This window comes from Marmota flaviventris, chromosome 3, assembly GCF_047511675.1.
Source record: "Marmota flaviventris isolate mMarFla1 chromosome 3, mMarFla1.hap1, whole genome shotgun sequence".
NCBI classification, from domain to species: Eukaryota; Metazoa; Chordata; class Mammalia; order Rodentia; family Sciuridae; genus Marmota; species Marmota flaviventris.
Genome location: NC_092500.1, coordinates 83,243,184 through 83,269,097, shown reverse-complemented (window position 1 = coordinate 83,269,097; position 25,914 = coordinate 83,243,184). Strand labels below are relative to the sequence as shown.

The following is a 25,914-nucleotide window of genomic DNA, read 5'->3' as shown; positions in this document are numbered from 1 at the left end:
GCATAAGCGGCCAGACCTCTGCCCAAAGGTAACATTCCGTATTGGTTAGCCCAAGCAACCTGAAGCAGGAACCTGTTACCAAGATTTTAGAAGAAAAAAGGCACGCGACCTAACTTTATTTAGCTAAGTTGTACTTCCATCTTTCTTTTAATAACATAGAGAAGACAAGGAGCCCCAAGGGCAAATGCACTGCCCCCTACTCCCCACCCTGTTGGACCCGTGCACTGGGCACCTCAGGAGCTGAACCCTGCAGAACCTGGGGCCAATCTTCCTGGGCCTTCTGCAAGATGGCTTCTACACGACAAACACAGACCTAGGTGCCAAGGTCCAGTGACGATTTAAGTGCCTCTCAGCCCATGATGCCGATTGGGCCAAATGGGCGGTGACCCCGATTTGATGTCGTTTTCATTCTCTGGATCCGAGATTCTCTCCATCCCTTTCCTTCCACGTTCCTTCCTTTTTCTTTCGCTCTTGTAAAGCAGCACGGAACAGAAACACAGTCTGCCTTACTACGTGCTCCCTGCCCCACCCGCACCCCGCTAGCATCTCCGCAGCCCCCGGCAGGAGGCAGAGCCAGTGCGCCCAGGCGGGCGGGGAAGCTGCGGGGACGCGCGCCCTCCTGCCTCTGCCGCCTGCGCGTCTGCAGCCCCGGCGTCCGAGGCCTGCAGCTCGCCCGCTCTGCCCGAAAGCCGGATCCAGCCGGCAGTTCTCGCCGGCTGCAGGGGTCCCGCCGGCGGAAGTGAGAAGGGCGGCGTGGGAGGAGGCTGCAGGCTGGGGGTTGGGATTCCCTTCCCGCTTGACGCCGCCCGGGAGAACCCGAGCTAGGACGCCCGGTGCGGGGCAGCCGGGCCTTTTTTGGTGCTGAGAGAGAACTGGAGGGCAGGGCCGTCGCTTTGAGGGAGCGAGGCTGAGCCACGGCCCCGGCGGACACCAAGAGGAGGGACTGTCCGAGAGGCCGGCAGAGCGCGGGAGCGGGCGGCCCTTTGCCTCCTGCTCCTGCCGGGCCGCCATCCCTCGGCGCGCCCTACCCGGAACCAGGCGAGCGCGTGGGGGCGGGGAGACGAGCGCGCAGAGCTGGCGGGGAGCCCCCAGACCCCCGGGGCCCCAGCCATGTCGGCGGAGGAGATGGTGCAGATCCGCCTGGAGGACCGCTGCTACCCGGTGAGCAAGAGGAAGCTCATCGAGCAGAGCGATTACTTCCGCGCCCTCTACCGCTCCGGCATGCGGGAGGCCCTGAGCCAGGAAGCTGGCGGCCCAGAGGTGCAGCAGCTGCGCGGCCTCAGCGCGCCGGGCCTGCGGCTGGTGCTGGACTTCATCAATGCCGGCGGGGCCCGCGAAGGCTGGCTCCTGGGCCCGCGGGGGGAGAAGGGCGGAGGGCTGGAGGAGGAAGAGGACATGGACGAGGTGAGCCTGCTGTCTGAGCTGGTGGAAGCAGCTTCCTTCCTGCAGGTCACGTCCCTACTGCAGCTGCTGCTGTCCCAAGTGCGGCTCAACAACTGCCTGGAAATGTACCGCCTGGCGCAGGTGTACGGGCTTCCAGACCTGCAGGAGGCTTGCCTGCGCTTCATGGTCGTCCACTTCCACGAGGTGCTGTGCAAGCCCCAGTTCCACCTCCTGGTGTCTCCTCCCCAAGCTCCGGGGGACATCAGCCTGAAGCAGAGGCTGAGGGAGGCCCGGATGACTGGGACTCCTGTCCTTGTAGCCCTGGGGGACTTCCTGGGAGGACCCCTGGCCCCTCATCCCTACCAGGGAGAGCCCCCGTCCATGCTCAGGTATGAGGAGATGACTGAGCGTTGGTTCCCGCTGGCCAATAACCTTCCTCCCGATCTGGTGAATGTCAGGGGTTATGGGTCAGCCATCCTGGACAACTACCTCTTCATAGTGGGCGGGTACAGAATCACTAGCCAGGAGATCTCCGCTGCACATTCCTACAACCCCAGCACCAACGAGTGGCTCCAGGTGGCCTCCATGAACCAGAAGAGGTAAGAGCCCCCAGCAGAGTCTGCTTCTTTCTCTTCGTTCACTTGTTTGTTCGTTCATTCCCCAGTGTTTACTGGGCCGTCACAGAGGGTGCTTTGAGGTGGGAATGACATCTTCAGGAGTGTTGCTGGCCTTGACTCTGGCACAGTTCCAGTGAACTGAGAACTTGCAAGGAAGAAGAGGCTTCAGTGAGGTCAACTAGCTGAGTGATTTTCTCTCAGGTATTGTGCCTTTAGTTAAAACTGCTTTTTTTGCTTCTCTCCTAGTGGAAAGGTGATGTGGTTTCCCAGGATACTTTAAAAGAAAACTGGTCTTTCATTTTTCTTAACTTTTGTTTTTTAGCATCTGATCCTGATTATAATGACACACTGGACAGTGATTTAAAACACTGACTTTGGGAGATTTTTGTTATCCATGACTTTGAAGCCTTCCATACTGGGAAGACAATTTGGGACCAGAAGATCCTTTTTAGGGAGTTATAAATATGTACTATATAGGATTGCCTCTCTTAGTTTTCCTTTCTTTTACTTCTTCCTTCCTTTCTTCCCAGACAGCCATCATCATTGACCCAAAACTTGAGCCTGGCAGTGGTCAACTACAGAATTGGATCACAGTCCACTTAGTATCTGGTATCTGTAGGAGATTGATTCCAGAACTCCCTCAGATACCAAAATGTGTGGATACTTAGGTCCCTTACATTAAATGGCCACAGTACTCACATATAATCTGTGCACATTCTCCTGTATACTTTAAATCATTTCCCCAATACTTATAATACCTAACACAGTGTAAGTGCTGTGTAAATAGTTGTTATACCATATTGTTTAGGGAATAATGACAAGATAGTCTGTGCGTGTTCAGTAGAGATGAAGTACCCCCATACATTTTCCACCCACAGTTGGTTGAGTTGAGTTGATGCGAAACCTGCAGATATAGGGTGCCAAATGTATTTCCATCCAACGCAGCCATCTCCTTTCCCATTCTGCAGATCCCTCCTACCAGTTCTTGGGAGACTTGAAGAAAAGACTCAAAAAGGAGAAACTTGGGGGTGGTGGTGGGAGGGGAGGTAGGGAGAGGAGCCAGGAAAGAAAGATAAAAATAAGAGCAGAGGACAACTAAAGGAAGGAAGGGGTAGGAAATAAGATGGTAGGGCCCAAGATGCCTCAATCCATTATTCAGAAGTGGGAAGAAGAATCAATGTGATCCAGGAAAGAAATGAATACCTTTCTTCCAGGCTACCTGTTGTCATCTCAAGCACCACCCTGGTCCCTGCCTGACATGTAGAGCAAAGAATTGGGGAACTCATAGCCAGACAAAGAAAGTTTGAACAGTAATGGGACATCCATTATATATATATACTCCACTCGAGGATCCCCCTATGTCAGAGATTATTTGGGGGAGCACTGGCTTTATTTCTACCATAATATAAATTCATTTGGGAAAGTGTGCTTTTTTGTTTTTTTTCCTGATGATAAACATACTGTGTGGTTATAGAAAACTGAAAAAATGAAGGAGTAGAGAGACTATCACTCCTACTCCTTCCTCCTAGAGGAAGTATCTCCAGCTTGGCACATTTTAGTCCAGCCTCTTCTTAATGCATTGTTTACGTCATTGAGATTTCATGTTTACAATTTGGTTTTAAATACGTTATTTTTAAAGAGATTTTAAGAGCTTTATTTATTTTCAACATGGGTTCTTACTATATTGCCCAGGCTGTCCTCAAATTTGAGAGCCTCCTGAGTAGCTGGGATTACAGTAAGGTGCCACCACACCCACCTTTATTTATGTATTTGTGCAGTAGGATGTGAGCTACACATCCTACCTCAGTTTTAAGAGCCTTAATTGAAGCAACAAAGGAATATTTGATAGCTATAGGCGATGCTCGGTAGGGATGGAAGGCTCAAGTTCTCTATTACCTTTTTTATATGTCTCTAGGTATATCAAGTTATACTCAATATACCATCCTTAGCACTGTAGCACTAACACTACACCTCAGACTTTTTTTTTTCTTTATAAATCCTTGGCAGTCTTTTTTTTTTTTTTTTTTAGGAATGCTCTTTCTGTCCACTTGGAAGAAAAATATTAAGTAATATACAAGGACATGCTTCTTAGAAAAACTACAAATGAGTGACAAGAGGTGGAGGCAGGAGGATTGCAAGTTCAAGGCCAGCCTCAACAACTAAGTGAGACCCTGATCAATTTAGTGAGACTTGGTCTCAAAAAATAGAAAGGACTGAGGATGTGGCCCAATGGTAAAATGCCTATAGGTTCAATCACCAGTACCAAAACCCCCAAAACTACAAATGACTTGAAAAAGTTTAGAATGAAAAAATTTAAGTATCTGTAGATGTATATTAAATTTATGTACTATAAGTTTGTAAACATGTATTTACTTATATATTGATAATAATTAACAATAGGGAAAACATGTATGTATATTCCTGAATATGCCTAGGATATGAATAATTCTTTTGTTGAGTGTATCCATGCTGTATATGCTACCCACCCCATTACTCACTTAGTAGTTAATGTATAACTATATAGTATATTTATCATCAGGATGAATATCACTTTATACGTATTTATTTTTCCTCTAAAATTATTTGTTTATGCTAATTATTTAATATTTCCACTTAATAGTACACTGTATCTGAGTTTTTTCTGTGTCAACAAATGCAGATTTACCACTGTCTTGTGTAGCATTCCAGCCTGTGGGTATACCTTAGTGTAATTAGCCTTTCCTTTATTCATAAACATTTAGGTCACTTCCATTTGCCATGATAAGCAATGCTGAATTGAACTTCTTAGTATATATGTATCTTAGTAGATGCATGTGACTTAATTCCCTATGTCAAAATCTTGAAATCCCTGGGTAGGTGGGGTAAAATAAAGTGCATGAACATTTTAAATTTTGGTAGCTCTTGACAAATTGCCTATCAAAAAATGTTCTAGTGTCCTTTCCAATCAATAGCATTTGAACATGACAATTCCATAGACTCTTGCCAAGATGAGATATTATCATCTTTTCCTCCCATTCTAATAGACAAAAATACGGGTGTGATTTCCCCTGATTAGAAGACTTTCTTTTTCATATGTTTATTGGATATTTGTACTTATTTTGTAAATAAATAATCATTGTTGTGTTTTAAAAATTCGCTTACCTTTTTCATATTCATTTTAGAAATTATATATACATATTTTTCTTGTATATTAGGTCATATTGAGAATATTTCTCCATGCTTTTATTTTTTGTTTTATATGATTCAAAAATGAAGTTCCAAAGTGGTCAGGGAGGTGAAGTGAATGAATAGAATGATGGGTGGGAGTTTTGATGATCCCGAGAACTACTCTCCCCAGAAAAGTGGGCTCTACTCTCAGCCACATCTGGTTATTTCCAAGTGGAAGTGAGGAAATGGTATTGCTATATATCCAAATATCCCAGGTTTTATATGTTGGCAATTAGTTTTATTTTAAAAAAAAAGCAATCAACAACAAAAACCTTGTAGAGCAAATAAAATGCAGCCTAGCATTAACCTGTGACCCATCAGTCTTAGACTTCAGATTTGTAATGTCTTCTTACATGAAGAAACTTTTAAGTTTTTTGAAGTTGGATTTGTTACGTGTCCTATTAGTTTTGTGTTTTCCAAAGGAAAGTCTTCTACAGCTAAAATATACAAATACTGATTTGTATCATGTTCTATCTTATGGCATGGCCTTTTTTCATTTAGATCTGAAAGTGGGATTTGTTTTCGTAAAAAGTGTTTTCAGTTTGGCAAAGTGATCATTCCTTTATCAGTGCTACATTTTAAAATTAATGTAGTTTGTTAACATGTTTTATTGTCTGGTGGAACTGAAACCTCTTTTCTGTTTCAATTAATTTTACTCTTTGTAATGGTTTGGATATGAGGTGTTGTCCTCTGGTGCCACCCCCCACAACCCCCAAAAGGCTCATGATTAGATTATGAGAGCCATAATCTAATCAGTCCATCCTAATTGGAATGGGATGAGTGGTAGCAATAGGCAGATGGGCATGACTGGGGGAAGTGGGTCATGAGGGTAAAAATCCTCTAAGAGTTCATCAATCTTTGGCCCCTTTCCCACTCTTACCATCTCTGCTTCCTCCATGAGATGAGGTGCCTTCCATGCAATAATCCTTTTATCATGTTGTTCTGCCTTACCTTGAGATCAAAGTGATGGAGTCAGGTAACCGTGTAGTGAACCTAACCTCTGAAACTGTGAACCCCAAATAAACTTTTCTTCCTCTAAGTTGGTCTTGTTGGGTATTTTGGTCATAGTAATGTAAAACTGACTAATAGAGTTATTGGTACTGAAAAGTGGGGTTGTGGCTGTGACTAGCCTGTTCATGTGGTTCAGAAGCCTTTGGACCTGGTTGTGGGAGGAGTTTTGAAAGTTTGAAGATGCCAGCTGGAGAAGCCCTGGAATGTTGTGATTGGGGCTTAATGGGTGGGTTCTGGTGAGAACTGAGAAGACCTGAATGCTGATAAGAATGCAGACTGTAAAGGCTGTGCTTATGAGGTTTTAGAGGGAAACAGGGATTCTATTTTGGCAAAGAACTCGTCTACATTTTGCCCATGTCCTGAGACTTCACATGACTCCATATGTAAAGATGATGGACTGATTAACCTGGTGGAAGAAATTTCAAGGAAGCACAGCATTCAGGTGGCGGCATGGGTATTGCCACTGGTTTTTAGCCATGTTTACTGTGAGAATCAGAAGAAAAAAATAGAACAGGACTTTAAAAACTTGCAGTTTGGCTGGAAAAGTGTGTAAAACTGGGGACAAGGAAAGTGTAGTTTTGAAGAGATTATAACCTCTAAAATGATGCTAAGTGATGCACAGAGGCAATAGGAAAGATACCTTGAGGGCCTTCTCAGGAATTATCAAGACCACACCCACCACAGGCTCAAAGGTGTAAAGGTACAAGTTCCTTTGAGAATAGACTGCAGGAGCACTCTTCTCACATGGGGAGGGCCTGCAAAGTTGTTTCACTATACTCAGTTGCCTAGTTATTCAGAGGCTGCTGCAGCGGTGCTCTCAGAGGGCTCAGCTACTGGTAAAGCTGGCAGTAGACATTGGCATTGTCCTTGTGCTAGATCTGCCGGAATGCAGGATGCTTGAGTTAGGGGGTCATAGAGACTTCAACCAAGACTTCAAAGGAAGGCCTGGAAGGCCAGGCAAAATATAGGGTCAGAATTCCTGAGAGAGTGGTGGGCTGCCTCTGAGAGAGAGGTGTATGAAGCTGTGAAGATGAAGCCAAAGCTGGAATGGAGACCCAAGGAATTAAGAGATGCCTGTAATGTGCTCTCTGCCAAGAAAACCTGCTGTCTGCAGAGAGTGCCAGGCTAAGAGAAGCCATGAGCGCTGCAACAAGTAAGGCCAAAGGAGCCAGACTGCTCCAGCCCCTGGGAGGGAACATGTTACCACCTTGTGCCCCAGATGCCAGAGGTAGAGCTATAGTAAATGTTTCCTTGGCTGGTTTTCAGTTTTTTGGGGGGGTCCTATCCCTTCTTTCTATACCCCTATTCCTCCCTTTTAGAATGCAAATATTTACTCTGTGCCATTGTATATTGGACATGTGTAACTTACTTTTGATCATTATAGGGGCTCATAGCCAAGAGTCTGCCTTGAGTCTGAGAAAAGACTTTAGATTTGGCCTTTTGGACTGTTAACACTATGGAGACTCTTGGAGATGGATTTTGCATTGTAAGATAAACATGATCTTTTGGAGGCCAGGGGTAGGATATTATGATTTGGATATGAGATGTCCCCCCAAAGCCTCTGTGTTAATGCAGGAATAATCAGAGGTGAAATGATTAGATTATGAGAGCTATATCCTAATCACTCCAAAATAGTTTGGACTGTGTGTTAGCTGTAGGCAGGTGGGGCATGGCTGGAGGAGGTGGGTCACTGAGGGCATGCCCTGGAAGGGTTCATCTTCTTTTTGGCCCCTTCCATCCTCTTTCTCTGCTTCCTGGTCTCCATGAAGTGGCCCTCTTTCCTCTACCACCACCTCTCCACTATGATGTTCTGCCTCACCTTGGGCCCAAAGCCATGGAGTCAGCCAGTCTTGAGCAGCACCTCTGAAACTGTCAGTCCCTAATAAACTTTTCCCTTTCTGAGTTGGTCTTGTTAGACATTTTGGTTGCAGCTACATAAAGATGAGGAACACATTATTTTTTGCACATTTCTCTTTCAGTTAAGTTTTTAGAGTCAACTTGTCAAGTTCTATAGGAATTTTGATTGGAATTACGTGGTATTTATAGATTAGAGGAAAATTAATAGTTTTATCCACAGTAGGGTCCCCCTTATCAGAGGTTTGGATGTCCTTGGTTTTAGTGACCATTGGTCTGATGATGTTAAGCAGAGAATTCCAGAAATAATTTGTAAGTTTAAATTGATGTCATTCTGAGTAGAGTGATGAAATCTCACACCATCCTGCTCCTTTCTGCATAGGACATGAATTAATTGTCCCTTTGTCCAATGTATCCACATTGTATACACTACCCACCCATTAGTCACCATAGTCATTTAGTAGTTATCAACAGTCTTGGTATTGCAGTGCTTGTGTTTAAGTAACCTTTTTTAAACTTAATAATGACTTCAGTGTATAAGAATAGTGATACAATTAGTATATGTCACAGAGAAACTGTAATATTTGTCCTTAAAGGAATAGATGTTCTCTATTTAAAAAGGAAAGAGAAAAGAACGTATGCTGAGGTTGCTAAGATCTATAGTAAGAATAAATCTATTTGTGAAATTGGAAAGAAAGAAAAAGAAATTCATGCTAGTTTTGCTGTTGCACCTAAAACTGTAAAAATTATGGCCATAGTGTGTGATAAGTGCTTAGTTAAAATAGAAAAGGCATTATTATAGGGTTTGGTATTGTCTGTGGCTTCATGTATCCCATTGGGGGTTGGATAAGAGGAGACTGCTATAGCTTGTAGCTAGAAAAAAAAATTGTTTTTTCATATATTTAATTCTTTTAGTCCTTTGGAAAATTTTCCTTTATTATTTTCATATAGTCTGGTTTTTTTTGTTGTTTGTTTGTTTGTTTATTTGTTTTGTTGTTTTGTTTTTTGGTGTTCCTGGAGACTAAAGCCAGAACTTCATCCCCAGCCCAACAGAATTTTGTTAAGTTGCCCAGGTTGGCCTCAAACTTGAGATCCTCCTGCCTCAGCCTCCCAAGTCTGGGATTACAGGTGTATGCCACCTTGCCCAGCTGCAGTGATCATCTTCATTGCAAAAAATTTTTCCCTGTATTTAAATTTTAAATTTTCTTTTCCTTTCAAGATATAAAGCGTCGTGCTTTTTGTACTACTATATTCATTTTTAAAATGTCACCATATGAGTCTCAGCTTCACCAAAGCACTTTCCCCATCACTACTGGAAAGAGAAACAGATGTTTATGGTTTCCTGGCCTCAGTGAGTTTAAAATCAAATTTGAATGATGAGACGAGTAAAAATAAAACCTGGAAGGGGATTGTTCCTGGATAATGCATTCAGGACAGATTCTTCTCTGGAAGAAATTTGGAACCCTGAGTGAGAAAGACAGGTTTTGGCCTCTGGCTACACAGCATTTCAAATCTACCTTGATTCACTTTTGGCAATGACTGCTTTTGGGATGTGTCCATACTGACTTTTACTTTGATGAAGGGGTCAAACTCTGAGTGGCGCACTTACCTTGGGAACTGAACCAAGCAGTGATCCAGAATCTTCAATGACAGAATTGAAAGATTTTTATATAGCTCTTTGCACCTGCAGAACATGGTGCCGTGTGACCAGCAGTGGGTAAGAAAGAAACCTTGAGCACTGCGCCCACTTGCTTGAAAAGGACAATGCAAGTGAGTATCATTCTTTGAGAGGTCTCTTTCAAGTTTAGGGGTGCAACACTGCCTTATTGTCTGAACAGGAATTTGATCTCAGGAGTCTTCGGGATATAACTCATCATGTAAAAGCTTGTGTGACCACAAAATTGCTTTCCCTGCTCGCTTTAATTAGCAATAACTTGCAGGAACTGGCCACTGTTACTGAAGTAGGTTTATTAGTGTTCTGCTTTTCAAAGTCGTCTCTGGTCTCTTCCACGACACTGAACTTTTGCTGTGAACATGGAGCTGGGGTGTGTCTTCCTGCTGGAAGTGAGCACAGCAGGTTTAGGGACAGACTTCTCAAACACTTTTCCCCGGCAGAGATGGGATCACAGTGGTCAGTCCCAATGCTTCCCAAGCTGTCCCTGATCCTCACAGCCAGCTTAAATATTGGCAGGGCATTTCTAGAAATGTGAAGCTTTGGCAGGTTTTACCCACCATGGTGGTGGTTGCAGTGAATGCAGGAATAGTGCAAAGCAAAGGGTTGTCTGTTCATCCCTCCCCCAGTTTAATTGTAACCAACAGTATAAATAGCAATTTGTGTTTTTGCTTTTGAATTTCTCAGAGGTGGGGAGGTTACTACATAGGGAAACAGCAAGCAGAGGAAGGAGAAAGGGTGGGACGAGAGGGTCCAGATGGCGTGCACACTAAATGGTCATCACCTGTGTGGTTGGGAAAGGATCCTAGCTTTTCACCCAAATTTTGACTCTAGCAAACTTCTCTGTGGAGTAAGTTACCACGGTGGTTTACATTTCCTGATATTCTTCTGGGTCAGGGCTTGTGGTCACTACTCAGGTCCCACTTCATACTTCATGCTCACGGCATCTCTGTGAGAGAGGTCCTATTAATGACCCCTTTTTCTCAAAGAGAGAACTGAGGTTCGAAGAGTTGAATTAATCTCCACAGGATCACAAGGCGAGGCTCTAAGCAGCTTGGATATTTCTGTGGCACCGTGCCTACCTGTGGTTGTATATTAATCATTGATATCTGTGCACTAGATTTAGCATGTTTCAGGTTACATGAGGATTTGAAGAGGTTGCTTTTTTTTTTTTTTTTTTTTTAATTGGTGCTGGGGACTGTGTCGCTGTCCTGAAGAGTTTTCTTCTTATTGTATTTTTATTTGTTCCTTGGTTGGTTGGTTTTGTGGTTCTGGGGATTGAACCCAGGGACTTGGGCACTGAGCTACATTCTGAACTTTTTTAAAATTTTGTTTTGAAAAAGGGTCTCACCATGTTGTCTAGTCTGGCCTTGAACTTGTGATCCTTCTGCTTCCACCTCCCAAGTAGTTGGGATTGTAGGCGTGTACCACTACATATGGCCCTAAAGAGCTTTTTATTTCTTGTAAATGAAGTAGAAATTAAATTGCTGTATTTTCTAATTTTTCTCATTTGCATTTCTATATATTTCTATGAATTAAGTGAATCAAGTATGTAGCCATGACAAATTACTTGTAATTTGGTTTTAAATTTTTTTAACCATAGTATATTAGGGATCAATATGAGGAAAACACTGTAGAAATGATCATTTTTAAAAGTGATTGATATGCCAGTCAGGTGGTGCATGCCTTTAATCCCAGCTACTCAGGAGGCTGAAGCAGGAGGTTTGAAAGTTCAAGGCCAGCCTGGGCAACTTAGTGAGACCCTTTCTCAAAATTAAAAAAAAAAAAAAAAATGGAAAGGGCTGGCGGTATAGCTCAGTGGTAGAACATCCTGGGTTTAATCCCCAGCACCAAAAAATAAATAAATAAAAGTAATTGACAGCTTGGATGCACATCTTTACACTTCAGGGGTTGAAGACTAGAAGTATTTTTGGGAAGTTGGAAATGAGGTGCCAAATGGCAAGAATCTGTAGATGAGAGAGCACTTTACAGAGTTCCACATATATCCTGGCCAGTGACTGCTGCAGTTGACAAATAAGAAACCAACCTTCCCAAGTTCGAGAAACACAGCCTTAGGACACAGAAAAGCACCCCCAGAGTGCCAACAGAGAGTGGCACTTCTTTCTGCAAGTGCTGTCCTTTTCACCCCTTACTGAGTGCCAGACACTATGCTCTTATCCCCACCTCTCAGATGGAAAAACTGAGGCACAGATAAACTGAGATTTGGTGATGTCCCAAGGCCTTCAAGATGTTCAGCAATAAGCTTTTTCTGTGCAAGCCTGGAGTTAGAACCCTTATGGTATGCCTCTTCAATGGTGATTGTGTTGAGGTGGCAGTTTCATCTTAAATCCCACATGAGTAAAGTATTTCTCTTCTCTTAAATCAGTGTGAGCAGGTTGGGATGCCGAGAAATGGAATTGTTTACTTTTTAACTGCTTAGTCACTCAGCCTCAGAAAGAAGCCCCTTACCTGTTTGCTTAGGACAAATGATCATGCTGGATGAATAGCAAAAACTGTTTTGATCTTACAAAATTTACTATCTGTGTACCTTTGGGGAGCAAAAACAAATTGAGGGCTGGTAAAATTTAGTGCTTATTTACTAGCTTGACTTCCTTTGGTTCCCCAAATTTGCACACACAGAGAGGGCACCTTGGTTGGATTTTAAGGACCATTGGCAGCAGGAAAGGCAAGCAGCATGAATCAGGGACCCCCCAGGAACTGCCACCCTGGTGGAGTCTGTTGGCATGAGAGACTGAATGGCTGGCTGGGTTTAATGGACAGTGTGAGCTCTTGTTGAAGAGTACTCTGTTCACTCTCTGATCTGAAAAATAAAACTAAATGAAAACACATTTTAAAGGTAAACATCATAGGCACCCTTTAAAAATCTTAACTTTTTAGTAGGTTATTAGTAACGTCTCTTCTGTCTCACGAGGCATCCGTGTTTATGGAACACCTATCAGGAGACCAAGCTCAGGCCTCTTTACTGCTGCTTCGTGATCTACTCTTACATAATTTTGTTTTGTTTTCCTTTTGTAGTCCCATTCCTTCCTAGCATATTGTTATTTTTGAGCCTTGTGTTGGCCTGCAAATTCACTTGACCTAGCATCTGTATTTCGCACAACAGAAAGCAAAAAAATGTCAAAAAACACTGTCCTAAAATAAATAAATAAATAAAATTTAAAAACCCAGTGTCCTATCTCAGTACCTGATGAGCGTTTGAGGTAAACATTGTGACCCCTTGTGATGCAAATCATCCTACCTTAGAGACTAGGATGTGAATTGGTCTGGGTCAGGCTGAGTTACGTGGCTGTCAGCAGAGCTGGATCTTGACCTGGGGGTTCCTGATTTGAGGCCAGGTCCTTTCCAGTTGCCTCTTGTTGCTCCTCAGCCTCTTGTTCGCTTGTGACGGGTGCATGTATCACAGCCGACTGACTCAGTACTCCCAAATATTTATCCTTCCTGGCTTTCAGAGGACCCGTGAGTCCCATATGCTCATTGAAACAAATTGATTTTATCTTATCTTTCAACTCAAAAGTCATGAGACTTATCTAGTATCTGAGGCTTATGAATAGTGTTTAATTTTATATGGGATATGATGCTTCAAACCAGTTTATTTTAATTTTATTTTTTTTGGGGGGGTACCAGGAATTGAACTCAGGGACTCTATCATTGAGCCACATCCCCAGCCCTATTTTGTATTTTATTTAGAGATAGGGTCTCACTGAGTTGCTTAGTGCCTCACTAAATTGCTGAGGCTGGCTTTGAACTAACAGTCCTCCTGTCTCAGCCTCCGGAGCTCCTGGGATTATAGGCGTGCGCTACTGCGTCTGGCAGGATCGGAGTGTTTTTAATCAGTTTAGTGCTTAATCTCCTTATTTGTAAGTTGTGAAGCAATCTGTGAGATTCCCTGTGGTGGAGGTGGAGTGCCAGTGAATGGTTAATGGAACAGGCATATTGGTAGTAAGGGGCTCTCCCCAGCCACCTTTGTCTCTGCCTGTCCTTGTAGGCAGTGCCTGTATCTACCAAGATAGAGCCATCCCGCTCAGCAGGAAGAACAGATAACTATTCTGAGAGGAGAAAGACAAGGGCGGGTGGTTGCTTTTCTCCCTTATCATTTACTCTGCCCTGGAAAAAAAAGTACAGTCATCTCCCAGTGTCCATGGGAAGTTAGCTCCAGAACCCTGTCAGATACCAAAATCTGTAGGTGCTCAAGTCCCTAATATTAAAATGACACAGTATTTGCATAAAACCTGTGCACATCTTTCTCTCTAATAATTTATGATACCTAATATAGTGTAAACACTATGCAAATAATTGTTGTGCTGCGTTTTTTAGGGGAAAATGACAAGGAAAACGAAGTCTGTACATTTAGTGTAAATGCAGTTTTTCCCCCAAATATTTTTAATCCGTGGATGTAAAACCTGTGGGCCTAGAGCATCGACTGTTTTAGTGTATAAAGTGTCTTCAGTTCCTGGCCTGAAGCTGAGCCAGGTTAGTACTTGTTATATTGAACTGCTCATCTTCAGTTGCTAATGCTGGAACGAAGTGCCATCCCTGTGAAGCCTGAGGGACAAGAGTAAAGCATGAGAAGTCCTTTCATTCCTCTGTCCTCAGGGAGGATGGCCCCCAACGTGGAGAGCTAATTTTCTGTAGCTGGCTCTCAGGTTCCACACTCTGCTTTAGCCGTTCACACCGTCGTCGTCGTACTTCATGATCAGAAGAACTGACTTTAATGGTCCCTTGTGTCTCTTTTTCAGGTCTAACTTCAAACTCGTGGCTGTTAATTCAAAACTCTATGCCATTGGCGGGCAGGCCGTTTCTAATGTTGAGTGTTATAATCCGGAGCAGGATGCATGGAATTTTGTGGCACCCTTACCAAATCCTCTGGCCGAATTCTCTGCGTGTGAGTGTAAGGGGAAAATTTATGTCATTGGAGGATATACTACCAGAGGTAAGTGGAGGGGCCAAGTGAGGGTTCTGTGTGGAAGCTTCAGTAGCCTGGGGGAGGGCAGGAGGGTGCTGAGGAAACTCTGGAATGCTGAGTGTGATTTTATACATTGATTATATATGTACACATCTGAAGGAAGGAGAATCCATATGACGGGTGGTTTAGATTGGAGGGACCTTTGATGACTTTGTGAGTGTGAAAGTTCCAATAGGGTAGGGGAAGCCATGAAGAAAATATATTTTCCTTATATTTCTGAAAACACCGCCTGTGGTCAGCTATGACCTGATTGGACCTGGTTTGTAGAGGTCGTTTGGGTCTCAGGTGCTCTCTGGGTGGGAGGTCTTTGTAAGGGTTCTTTAGCTGAGAATCCTTCTCCCAAACACACCCAGTCCACCCACCCAGCACTGAGGTGCTGCTGCCTTCCGGCAGATGTGGGCTTTCATTTGTACAAGCACATCAGGTATGGTTCCTGAAGCCCAGCTCTTGCACATTGTTCATATTGGTCCTAGGAGGTGCATCAATACTAGAGAATTCTTTTCTTGATCAGTAAGAGGCAATTGTGCTATTAAACTGTACATGTGTTTTTCATTTTTTGAGACTGGATCTCATTATGTTGCTCAGGCTAGTATCTAACTCCTGGGCTCAAGTGATCCTCCCACCTCAGACTCCTAAGTAGCTGCAGGGATGCACCACACACCTGACTCTGGGGAAGCCCTTTGTTGTTGAAACTGCTCAATATATTTTCTTCTTCCCTTTTGTTTCTTCTCTTTCCTCCTTCTTTCCTTTTCTTTTTCTTTTCTTTTTTTTTGAACTGGGGATTGAATTGAGGGCCCTGCACTTGCTAGGTCAGTGTTCTACCACTGAGCTGCACCCCAGCCCCACTTTTCACTTTGTTTTGGATGTCATTTTATAATTAGTAATTTGAAAATAAACCATGTTTCCAGCAAGTTTTATCCTGCTGTACTTGGTAGGGAGCATCCCAGGTAACAGTGGTGGAAACAGCATGTTGTGAGAGGGACAACAACGAGGGATAGCCAGGGAGAGGTGTCCTTTCCTTTACCTGCCCCCACCCCCCACCCTGTTCCTTAAAGCAGTTGTCTCCAAGTTATCTCTTGGCCAGGGAAATTTCTGTGTTTGATCTGTTTGACTGTATAGACTCCAAAACTTACAGGAAGGTATTACCGGACTCAGGTCTTTTAGCCACACTTGAATAGTAGAGTTACCATTAAATTTGACATAGTGAAATAACCTAATGCTTCTTTATGGTACAGTGTGGGCAGGACAGAGCTGTCTAACTCAGCCTGGTCACAGGCATGGAAAAGGTTCTTTTAGGCCACGAGCAGCCATATGCCACTTCCTAAAGGGCAGAAATCCATGTGCTAGTATAGAATTCAAATAGATGACAAAAATTCTTTTCACCATATCCAAATGTCTTGTTTGGGGGACTTATGTTAGAGGAAGAAATTAAATGCCAAGTATTTTGATTGACTTTTTTTTTGGTGACAGAATATTTTGATACTTTTTAAATGTTGATTCAGTGGGGAGGATGATGGGTTGTATATTATTTTCCTGTTGCTGCTGTAACAAATTAGCATGAACTTGAGAGTCTAGAACAACAGAAATGTATTTCTTCGTGGTTCTGGAGACCAAAAGGCAGAATCAGAGTTATCAGCAGGGTCCTGCTCCTTCAAATGGCTCTAGGGAAGAATTCTTCCTTCCTTTTCCCCACTTCTGTTATTCCTTGGCTAGTGGCTATGTAACACCAGTCTGCCTTCCGTTTTCACGTGGCCTTCTTATCCATGTGCATCTTCTTTTCTGTCTAGTATAAGTGTAGTTATTGGATTTAGGGTCCCACCTGTGTAATCCAGAGTGATCTTAAGGTCCTTAATTATATCTGCAAAGATTTTTTTTCCCCAAATAAGGATATACTCCCAGGTTTCAAGAATTAGTGGGTGGACATATCTTTGGGGGAGCCACCATTCAACCTACTACGTGTGGTATGTGTATTCACACACTTAAGGAGAGGTGGTGGCAGAGGAGTGCATTGGAAGGAGTAAGGCTTTGTTGTTGCTTTGCTGTGCTGGGGTTGAACCCAGGGCCTCCTGTAAGCTGCATCCCCAGCTTCACCCCCTGCCCTTTTTCACTCCACGTTGTCATCACTTGTGAAGCTATTTCCTCTCTAGTGACCTTCTGCTGAAAGTAATTGCCAGTTTTTTCTTTGCAAATAATTGAAAAAATATGAGACTTAGCAGATACTTCTTTTACCTTCAACCTTGGTGTTTATTTAGGTTTCAGTGAACAACTTTCTATGCTCCGATAGCCATGGCCTCTCCAACCCCAATCTCCTGTCTCCAGGCACGTAAACTGTTATATATCTATAAGCAGTTTTAAGAATCCCGATTCCTCCCTAGACTGAGTAATGCGGAATGCATCCTGTGGCCTGACACAAGGTGCACACCTTCCTCAACTTCTCTTATCACCAGGAACTGCTGAGCACCAGTGCCTGAACAATACTCTGCTGGTAGATTTCCTGGTTTTTCCATGACCTTGGCTGAGCAAATGTCCTTTAGAAGGAAAGCCCTTCTTGTGTGTTTGGTAGCATTACAAGCCACTGCTAGTGAGCCTTCTTCACTTGGGCCACCCACCGTGATTTCTGCCCTGGATTCCAAATGCCAAAGACCATGATGGGATGGTTAGTTGATGTGGGTGGATGGGTGTTTGTGTAAGTCTTGAAAACAAAAGTGTTTTCGAAGATGAGAGTTCAGGGCAGTTACTTGCACTCTGAAGCCCTCCTCCTCTGCATGGGCTTTCCCAGCTCTTTGTAAGAGTTCCCTGTAGTTCAGTCATCCCAGTTGTTATGGGAAAAATATATATCAGAACTTAAAGCTGCGTTCTTAGCCTGCCTACTACTTAAGTTAGGTGAGGCTTTTAAAATTCAATAAATAATAATTCATAACTTCAAAATAGCTATTTGATATTTTAATTCTTTGGCAAGCACTAAAGAAATAAGAATTCAACAGAAAGTCATAGTAACCACAGAAGGAAGAAGGACGATTTGTGAAACTTCAAAATCAAGTTTAAATGAAAAGATTATCCCACCAACTCAAGATCACCTCAGTACATAGTCTAAGTGTGCTGAGTGAGGAAAAAGAACTCTACAGAAGACATGGAGAGACCTTGTTGCCTGAACTAAGAAATCAGTGGGATTGTCACTAGAATAAGTCCTTTATTCCTTTAGTGGGGAGTCTAGTTACTAAGTCAGGAGCACTTTTTAGCAGATGAGTGGCCAAACTCCCTCAAACCCCTCTCCTAGAATGGTTTTACCACAGAGGCTACAGTAAAATGAAATATGCAAAGATATCAATCAGGACAGTTTCCTGAAGCTGTAATAATTCTAGAATTTCTATAGTACACAGAGTTGCCCACGTAGGACGTGGTCTGTCTGCATGCCCTTCTGGGAGGCTCTTTGGCTGGACCAGATGTGGCTGTGGAGCTCTTTAAGCATTGCTAACTCTGGGTGGGCCCTTCTTTCTCAAGAGGGGGGTGCTGAAGGAAGAGGCAAATCCTTGAGAAAATGAGCTGTCTTCTGAACAGCTTCTGTAGCCATTGAAATGCTGTATGCTTTAATAGTGATCCAAGTCCCAAGTTGATCTGCCCCTCCACTCCTGAGTTTTTGTTGTTTGTTTAACAACAAACAGAAAGTTCATTCTTTCTGATAACTCATAACACTCTTTTTCCTCAGAGACTAAAATATTACATTTATTCTTTCTTAGAGGAGAAAAGGAAAAAACAATTAAAAAAAAAAAAAAAAAAGAAAAAAGCTAGCTGGGCACAGTGGCACACGCCTGTGCTCAGGAGGCTGAGGCAGGAGGATCGCAAGTTCAAAGCCAACCTTGGCAAAAGCAAGTCATTAAGCAACTCAATGAGACTCTTCTCTAAATAAAATATAAAATAGGGCTGGCGGGTGCAGGTGGGGGGGGTTGCTGGGGTTGTGGCTCAATGGCAGAGCACTTACCTAGCATGTGTGAGGCACTGGGTTCAATTCTCAGCACCACATATAAATAAATGAATTAAATAAAGGTCCATTAACAACTTAAAAAAAATAGGGCTGGAGATGGGACTTAGTGGTCGAGTGCTCCTGAGTTCAATCCCCTGTACCCACCCACCCCCCCCCCCAAAAAAAAAAAGAAAGAAAAAGAAAAGCTAGGCCTGGTGCTATGGTGCATGCCTGTAGTCCCAGCTTCTTGGGGGGCTGAGGCTTGAGGATTGCAAGTTCAAAGCCAGCCTGGGTAATTTATTGAGAATCTGTCTCCAAAATAAGATGAGGGCCTGGGGATGAGGCTCAGAGGTAGAGCACTTGCCTAGTATCCATAAGGCCCTGGGTTTAATTTCTAGCACTGCAAAAATAAATAAACTAGCTAGGCTGGGAATGTAGGTCAGTGGTGGAGTGTCCCTGGATTCAGTCCCCAGTACCAAGGAAATAAAAGCTAGATATTCTAAATTTCACAGGCTCTTTTCAAAGAGAGAAGAGGCAACCTTTTTCCCTAAAGAAAATAGCTATTAATTAGAAATAATATTAGAGAGACCTTTCAAGTGTGATTTCATCCACACAATTAACCATCTCTTTAGAAGTGGGCAGGGGAGGGTGGGCCTTTCTTAGTTTTTTTCTCCTGTGTTACAACTGGGAAGCAGAATAGCCAGGTGAGTCGGTAGCTTGTTACAAGGCAGAAGGTGAGACTCTCTGACATTTCTCTTGACTTGTAACTTTGTGTCCTTTCCTCTTGCCAGTCCTTGTAGATACTGCTGAGCTTGTAGATACTTGTGTTCTTAGGGTCAGCTGTCCAGGATAGGATCTTCAGGGCTGGGTTTGCAGGTCAATGGTAGAGCACTTGCCTAGCAGGTATAAGATCTTGGGTTTGATTCCCCTGCACTGACCTGACCTGATAGTTCACAGGAGTGAAGGTACCAGCGAGGAGGGACTATATTTAAATCAAAGCTGTTTCTCTGGCTCTAAGACTCTCCCAAGGGGGGCCGGGGCTGGGGGGGGAAGCGCATGAGCCTATTTTTCTGAAATATTTTCTAAATTATTTTCACCAAATAATTCTACCAATAGTGTACTTATAACACTGTTCAAGGGTTTCTAAGCCATATCCATTTATTTTCAAATACTAAGCTTTTTTTTTCCTTAATAACTGAACTGAAATCATCCCAAGAATGATACTTAAAGAACAGATTTATTTTAAGTTATATTCATTGTATAGTTGCATTTCCAGGAGGTAGATTGGGATGAACCCAAATGTATCTTTTCCCAGCCATTTGGAAAACTGTTTCTCAAACCTGTTTTTCTGAAAGGGTTTTTCCTCCTTGTGACGGAATTATGCACACGGAAGAAGAGGTTTATGTACGGCCTGGGTCATCTACAGTGTTGCTGATGGCTGTCATCATTTGCTTCTTTCTGTGTTTCAGACCGAAACATGAACATTTTGCAGTACTGCCCCTCTTCAGACATCTGGACGCTCTTTGAAACATGTGACGTTCACATTCGCAAGCAGCAGATGGTGTCTGTGGAGGAAACCATCTACATTGTGGGGGGATGTCTCCACGAACTGGGGCCCAATCGGAGGAGCAGCCAGAGCGAGGACATGCTCACTGTGCAGTCCTACAACACTGTCACCCGGCAGTGGCTCTACCTCAAGGAGAACACATCCAAATCCGGGCTTAACTTGACTTGCGCACTCCACAATGACGGCATCTACATCATGAGCAGGGACGTGACCCTGTCCACCAGCTTGGAGCACCGAGTTTTCCTCAAGTACAATATCTTTTCAGATAGCTGGGAAGCATTTCGGCGATTCCCAGCCTTTGGACATAACTTGCTGGTTTCTTCTCTTTATCTGCCCAATAAAGCAGAAACATGACTGAATTGACTTCGTACTTCAAACAAACCTGGTTCAAGACCAAAAAAAGGAGAAACAAAAAACAACAAAGGGAGACTGATTTCTAAAGGGAAAAAAATGTGTGCTAGAGTAGGTCACGGATATATACCAGTAGCAGCTGTAAATAAGCTTACTTGAACTAATTACTTGAAAACTTGTGGAAAAAGAGACCAACTTTATTATTTTTTAAATTATTGATTTTTAAATTATGGGAACAAATCCATGATAATGTTTTCATCCAAATACAATATTCTTGGGTCAGTGATGGAAACTTAGCATTAAAAAATGGGTTCAGGGGCTGGGAATATAGCCCAATTGGTAAAGTGCTTGCCTCATATGCACAAGGCCCTGGGTTCAATCCCCAGCACCACTAAAAAAAGTAAGTGGATTCATTGGGTCTGCTTGGTAAAGGGCCAAAGTCAATGATAGACATGAATGGTAAAGATGATTTTAAAATCTGTTTTATTTAGGTCACTTTAAATATCAGTAGTACCTTAAGTAGGAGACTTTAAATTATCAATTTACTTGATAATAACTTTGTTATTCTCCCTCCTCTCCCCGTCTTACCCACAGGTACTTCTAATGTGTTTAAAATAGGGTTCCATGTTCATATATTTTATTTGCACACTACTTTTCAGGAAACCTCCAATGATGGAACCCTAGAGTGAATCCTTGCAAGCAGTCAGTCCTCCCAAAATTTGTTTAAAACATTCTCAGTTTTCTTATCTTTTTTTTTTCAGTTATGAATGACAAAATAAATAGATTGATAAAACCTCTTTACTTCATATGTGGCATATTGCAGATCTATGTGGATCACATAAATTGCATTTCTAGGCCTACTATGTTGTTTAAAAGAGAGGGTATATTGTTTAAAAGGATGGCTATAAACATATATTTTTAAAATTGAATCTTGTATAGGAAGGGAAGGAAATACCAAATAAGAAAAAAAAAATTGCCTTTAAGAATTCCTTTTATTGAATGTATTTGACTTAGTTTTTGTTTATCACGTTTAAATCAGGATACCTTTCTAATCTTAGCTTTGTAGTTCACGTTTTGCTTTTGTGGATTAAGGTGATGGTGGCTGTAAAACATTTGTGCTAGAAAGAGAGGAAGAAGAGAGAAATGGCCACTGGTTGTTTTTTTTTTTTTTTTTTTTTTTTAACCTCTGCTACTGGGGATAGAACCCAAGAGTGTTTTACCCTGAGTTACATCCCCACTGTGCTCTCAACACCCTGCCATTTTTAAAAATTTTGAGACAGGGTCTTACTGAGTTGCCCAGGCTGGCCTCAAACTTGACATCCTCTTGTCTCAGCCTCCCGAGTCACTGGGAGTGCAGGTGTTTGCCATCACCCCTGACCACCTCTGGTGGTCTTTCTGAAATTAGGTAAGATGCTTGACTTACCTTAGTTGTGAACCCAGGTGGCTCACACAGCAATAGCAGTGAACAACTCAAGCAATTTCATTAAGTCAGTTAACAGTGAGTAAAAGCTTCTGCCAATCATAGATCAACATTCCTTTACAAATATATACTCGGGTAGAGTATGCCAAGTGCATGACTAGCCATACATACATGAGGGCCTGGGTTTAATCCCCAGCACTAAGCACCAACGAAAAACTCTATACCCATACTAATGGAAATTTTATTTTGATTGAAAAACATTTTCTGAGGTTATCTGGTATTTTGTAATGGAATCAGTAAAACTGTGAGCCAGAGTCCAACTTTCTGCACTAATGGCAGGCAAAACCACTTTAGTCACAGCGTGCCTCTCCTTAAGAAAGCCCCTTAGAAAAACAGAACCGTCACAGTAGATAAACGTGTTCCCAAACACTGTGTGCCTCCAGCATGCCATTCACCGTGCAGATGCAGTAAGGAGAACAGTCGCTCCAGAGTTCTTCAGTTCGTTGAAGCAGTCACTACAGGGTTTCTTTACAACCATGGCCTCAAGTATCTGGTTACAAAAATCCCATTTGCATGACTTTCCAGAAATATTAGGCAAAAATGATTAAGCCTTTATTTTGGGCAAGGAGATAAATCTTTGTATCTTGTCAGCAAATAATTCTATTAGTAGTCTACTTATAGCACTGTTTAAGGGTTTCTAAGCCATACCCATTGATTTTCAAGTACTAAGCTTTTTTTTTTTTCCCCCTTTCTAAGCAACTTTGAACTGAAATCATCCCAGGAATGATACTTAACGAATAGATTCATTTTAAGTTATAGACATTGTAGAATTGAATTTCTAGTGACCTCTATTTTCATGATGTATCTTTTAAAGTTTAATTTATTTTTGTTGCTACAGAGTTTAACTTTTTAAGGTCGTAGGTGTTCAGAAGACTAGCCAGTGGATTTAGTATGAACCCAGGTGATTAATTTGTACATAATCACATCACATAAACCACAGTATTATTTCTGCCAACCAGTTAATTCTCTTGCTGATTACATACTTTGGGTCTATTTTCCTAAGGCTGACAATTAGATTTTTTGGACCAAGTGAAGGTAAACTCTGATCCACAAAGCTCTTTTATAAGCTTGATTTGATGTGTGTGTGTGTGTGTGTATGCTTGTATATTTTAGCTCTAAGATACACAGACTCCTAACAAGATTTTGTTTTCAGCTGCCAGCAGTGAAAGATAGAATGTGTAATAGGAACAGATCTGTGGCTTTTATGACATCACCCTGCTGTGCGCATCATCTGTGTTGACATTTTGAGGGTAGTTTTTATTTAGCTCGCTCTCTCATTGGTGCCAGTATTATATTGAAGACTCTGCCTATAATGAAGGCAATGTTTCCATGAAAATCTCCCCTTATCCCAAGACTGTCCTTTATTAAATTTGCTAATATCTATTTTCTTCCCATTCGCCTTCTCTAAATGCTTTATCCTCCCCCATCCCCAGATGCTCCTGAGGGGTGCTGACTTACTCTCTGGGGAGGGAAGTGGCTGGGAGGACCCAGTTGGAAGCTGTCTGGCCAGAAGTACCCATCTTCACAGGATGGTCTGGTGGAGGAGAGGTTGTTGTTTCTTCCTGTCATTCCTTCTGACTTTACTTTCAAAAACGCCTAGTTTCAGAGGTCTCTCTCTTTAGCCTCATTTAAAAGGTTTTCTGATGGATGTGTAAGAGTTGGTTGTTTTTGACAGTATTGGTTAAGTCATAATAATAAGGTATTAAGGAGACATGGATACCAGTAGGAAATAAGCGAAAGACATAAGCAGGAAAACCAAAGAGAACTGAACTCTGCCATCTTTATTAGTTTTTAAAGCCAAAATCCCATGTAATTCCAAATGCCTTAGATATTAATTAAAGCTATCGTGTGATAGACAAAGCTCTTTATCTCTACAAAACAAATAAGTAAATGTTTCCTTTCAATGAACAGTTGCTTACTGAACGTCAAGGGTGCAGTGCTTTCTGATGTCCAGGTAAAGTTATGATCCTTTCTGTTTGGCCAAGAGGTAAATTGAGGAGAAAAGCCTTGTTTTTCCTTATCAAACAGCATTCGGTGAAGAGTGGCTTATGCAGACCACTCAAGAGGCAGCCTGGTGAAGGGAAAAGGGAAGCATCTCGATGCCTTTTTCCTAGATGAGCAGCAGAGAGTGTGTGGCTTCTGTGCTGCTGTTCTTTCAAGGTGACATTATGAAGGATTGTGGCCCTCCCTCCCTAGGTCAGGATTCGCACTCAGAACCCATGTCCAATCCATGCTTCCAGATACCACTTACCCATCCATCAGAATGGAATGAAACCTATTTTCAACCCTGCTTTAGGAGTTAAGGCCTTGAATGCATGAATAGGTACCTTGAGAAATGGCTTTCAAAGCAACAAGTGGATTCATCTCCATTCCCTGATTACCAGAAATGCTTCAGTGTCTCATCAGAGCAAGATAATGCTGAGAACCAGGAACACATGAATAGTAAGCCACAGTCCCTGACCTGGAAGAGTTTACAGCCTTGTAAATGTCTGCTCTAATGGTCTAAACAGGGCTTTCTTCTCAAAGGTGTTAGCTTCTTTCGGGCACATTGCTCTGGTCTGGCAGCCTCTTCAGTCTGGGTCCACAGTCTGTCTTTGACTTCATGGTATCATCATCATCATCATGAACCTGTTTTTCTTTAAATTCAAACATCCCATCCTGTGGTTTAGTTTTTTACCGTATTTTTTTCCCTCACTACTTACTATAATCTCTATACTTCATTTTAAGTCACATGTAATCTGCTTTATTTAGAAATATTAGCTAAGCATTACAGCCTTTGTAGCAGAGGGCTTGGCAACTTGATCTGATGGAAGGAGGAGGGAAGAGAGCCTGCTCTCCGCCTGTCTGTGTGTATAGCTTTGCCTCCAACACGCTCCCATGAGGGGGATTAATAAATGTTCGCTCAGACACTACTAAAATCAGTTGATTCTGCCTTTGTGATGATTATCCAACAGTAGCTTTCCACCCTTCGGTTTCATTCACCAAAGAGTGTTTGTTTCCCACCTTTTGTGTGAACTTGGGAACACAAGGCACAGCACACCAGTGCACATCTGCTTCACTTTTGCCCTCACGGTTCTGATCCATTCCTACAGGAAACATTAATCACAAAAGAGGGTCCATTTTGAAGAGCAAAGGGTGCTGAAATCACTTTTGTAGGGTTGGCTGGTGCTTTTTCAAATGGTTGCCAAGGTTTATTATTGATAAAGAAAAGGAAAATGTGATTTGCATTATTGTGTCGTTAAAAACAATTTCAGAATAGGGACACTTCGGTCGTCCCTATGATGTTTTCCTATCTAGTAGTCATTTTAGGAAAAATGATATTCTGTAGGATGAATAGTTCTGTTTTGTTTTGACTGATACTTTGTTAAAAAAAAAGTTGTACGGAGTCTTTAATTCTAAGTGTGGCTTGAAAGTGTGAACATTATCATGATTCATTTAAATGCAATGCCTGCAAAGCACTCACAGTGACAGCATTTTGTTTAGAACTAGAACTATAGAAGAAAATTTTCTTCAAATAAAATAGTTCTGAATCAGTGTCTGTTGTCTGTTAGGTTCTGTGCACCACCATAGGGCTATGTCAGATACTGGAGGAAAGAGGAGAGTCCCAGGGGAGGGGGGGCTGTCATTTGTAAGGAGGTCAGGGGATGGCAATCCTGCTGAAGCCACACTGGGTAGTGGTACCTGGAGCAGCAGTGAGGGTTTGGAAAAGAGGGATCTAAGACTGGCTTAGAATCCTGAGCATCCTTGGATCCATCCTTAGCCCCATCCTATACTCTTTGAGTCCTTAGCATTCTGAATAAAAGGCTGGGCACAGTAGCGCACACCTC

At 42.6% G+C, this 25,914-nt stretch overlaps 1 protein-coding gene across 2 annotated transcripts; it reads left to right on the top strand.

The window, feature by feature from the left end:
* Window positions 1-644: 644 nt before the first annotated feature.
* Klhl42 (kelch like family member 42) lies at window positions 645-25,621 on the top strand. 2 transcript variants are annotated; one of them, XM_027934243.2, is made up of 4 exons: window positions 645-1,161; window positions 1,450-1,982; window positions 14,502-14,695; window positions 20,159-25,621. In XM_027934243.2, exons 1-4 carry the CDS (start codon window positions 1,111-1,113, stop codon window positions 20,608-20,610), a joined length of 1,230 nt encoding a protein of 409 aa, XP_027790044.1. In that variant the 5' UTR covers window positions 645-1,110; the 3' UTR covers window positions 20,611-25,621. The 2 variants fall into 2 exon arrangements, with proteins under 2 accessions (XP_027790044.1, XP_027790042.1); XM_027934241.2 differs by having other exon boundaries at window positions 645-1,982.
* Window positions 25,622-25,914: the final 293 nt, after the last annotated feature.

Coding starts and splice junctions, on each gene's coding strand:
- Klhl42 (XM_027934241.2), top strand. CDS start 1,111: ATGTCGGCGGAGGAGATGGTGCAGATCCGCCTGGAGGACCGCTGCTAC. Junction 1,983..14,501: donor GCCTCCATGAACCAGAAGAG/GTAAGAGCCCCC, acceptor TCTCTTTTTCAG/GTCTAACTTCAAACTCGTGG. Junction 14,696..20,158: donor TGGAGGATATACTACCAGAG/GTAAGTGGAGGG, acceptor TCTGTGTTTCAG/ACCGAAACATGAACATTTTG.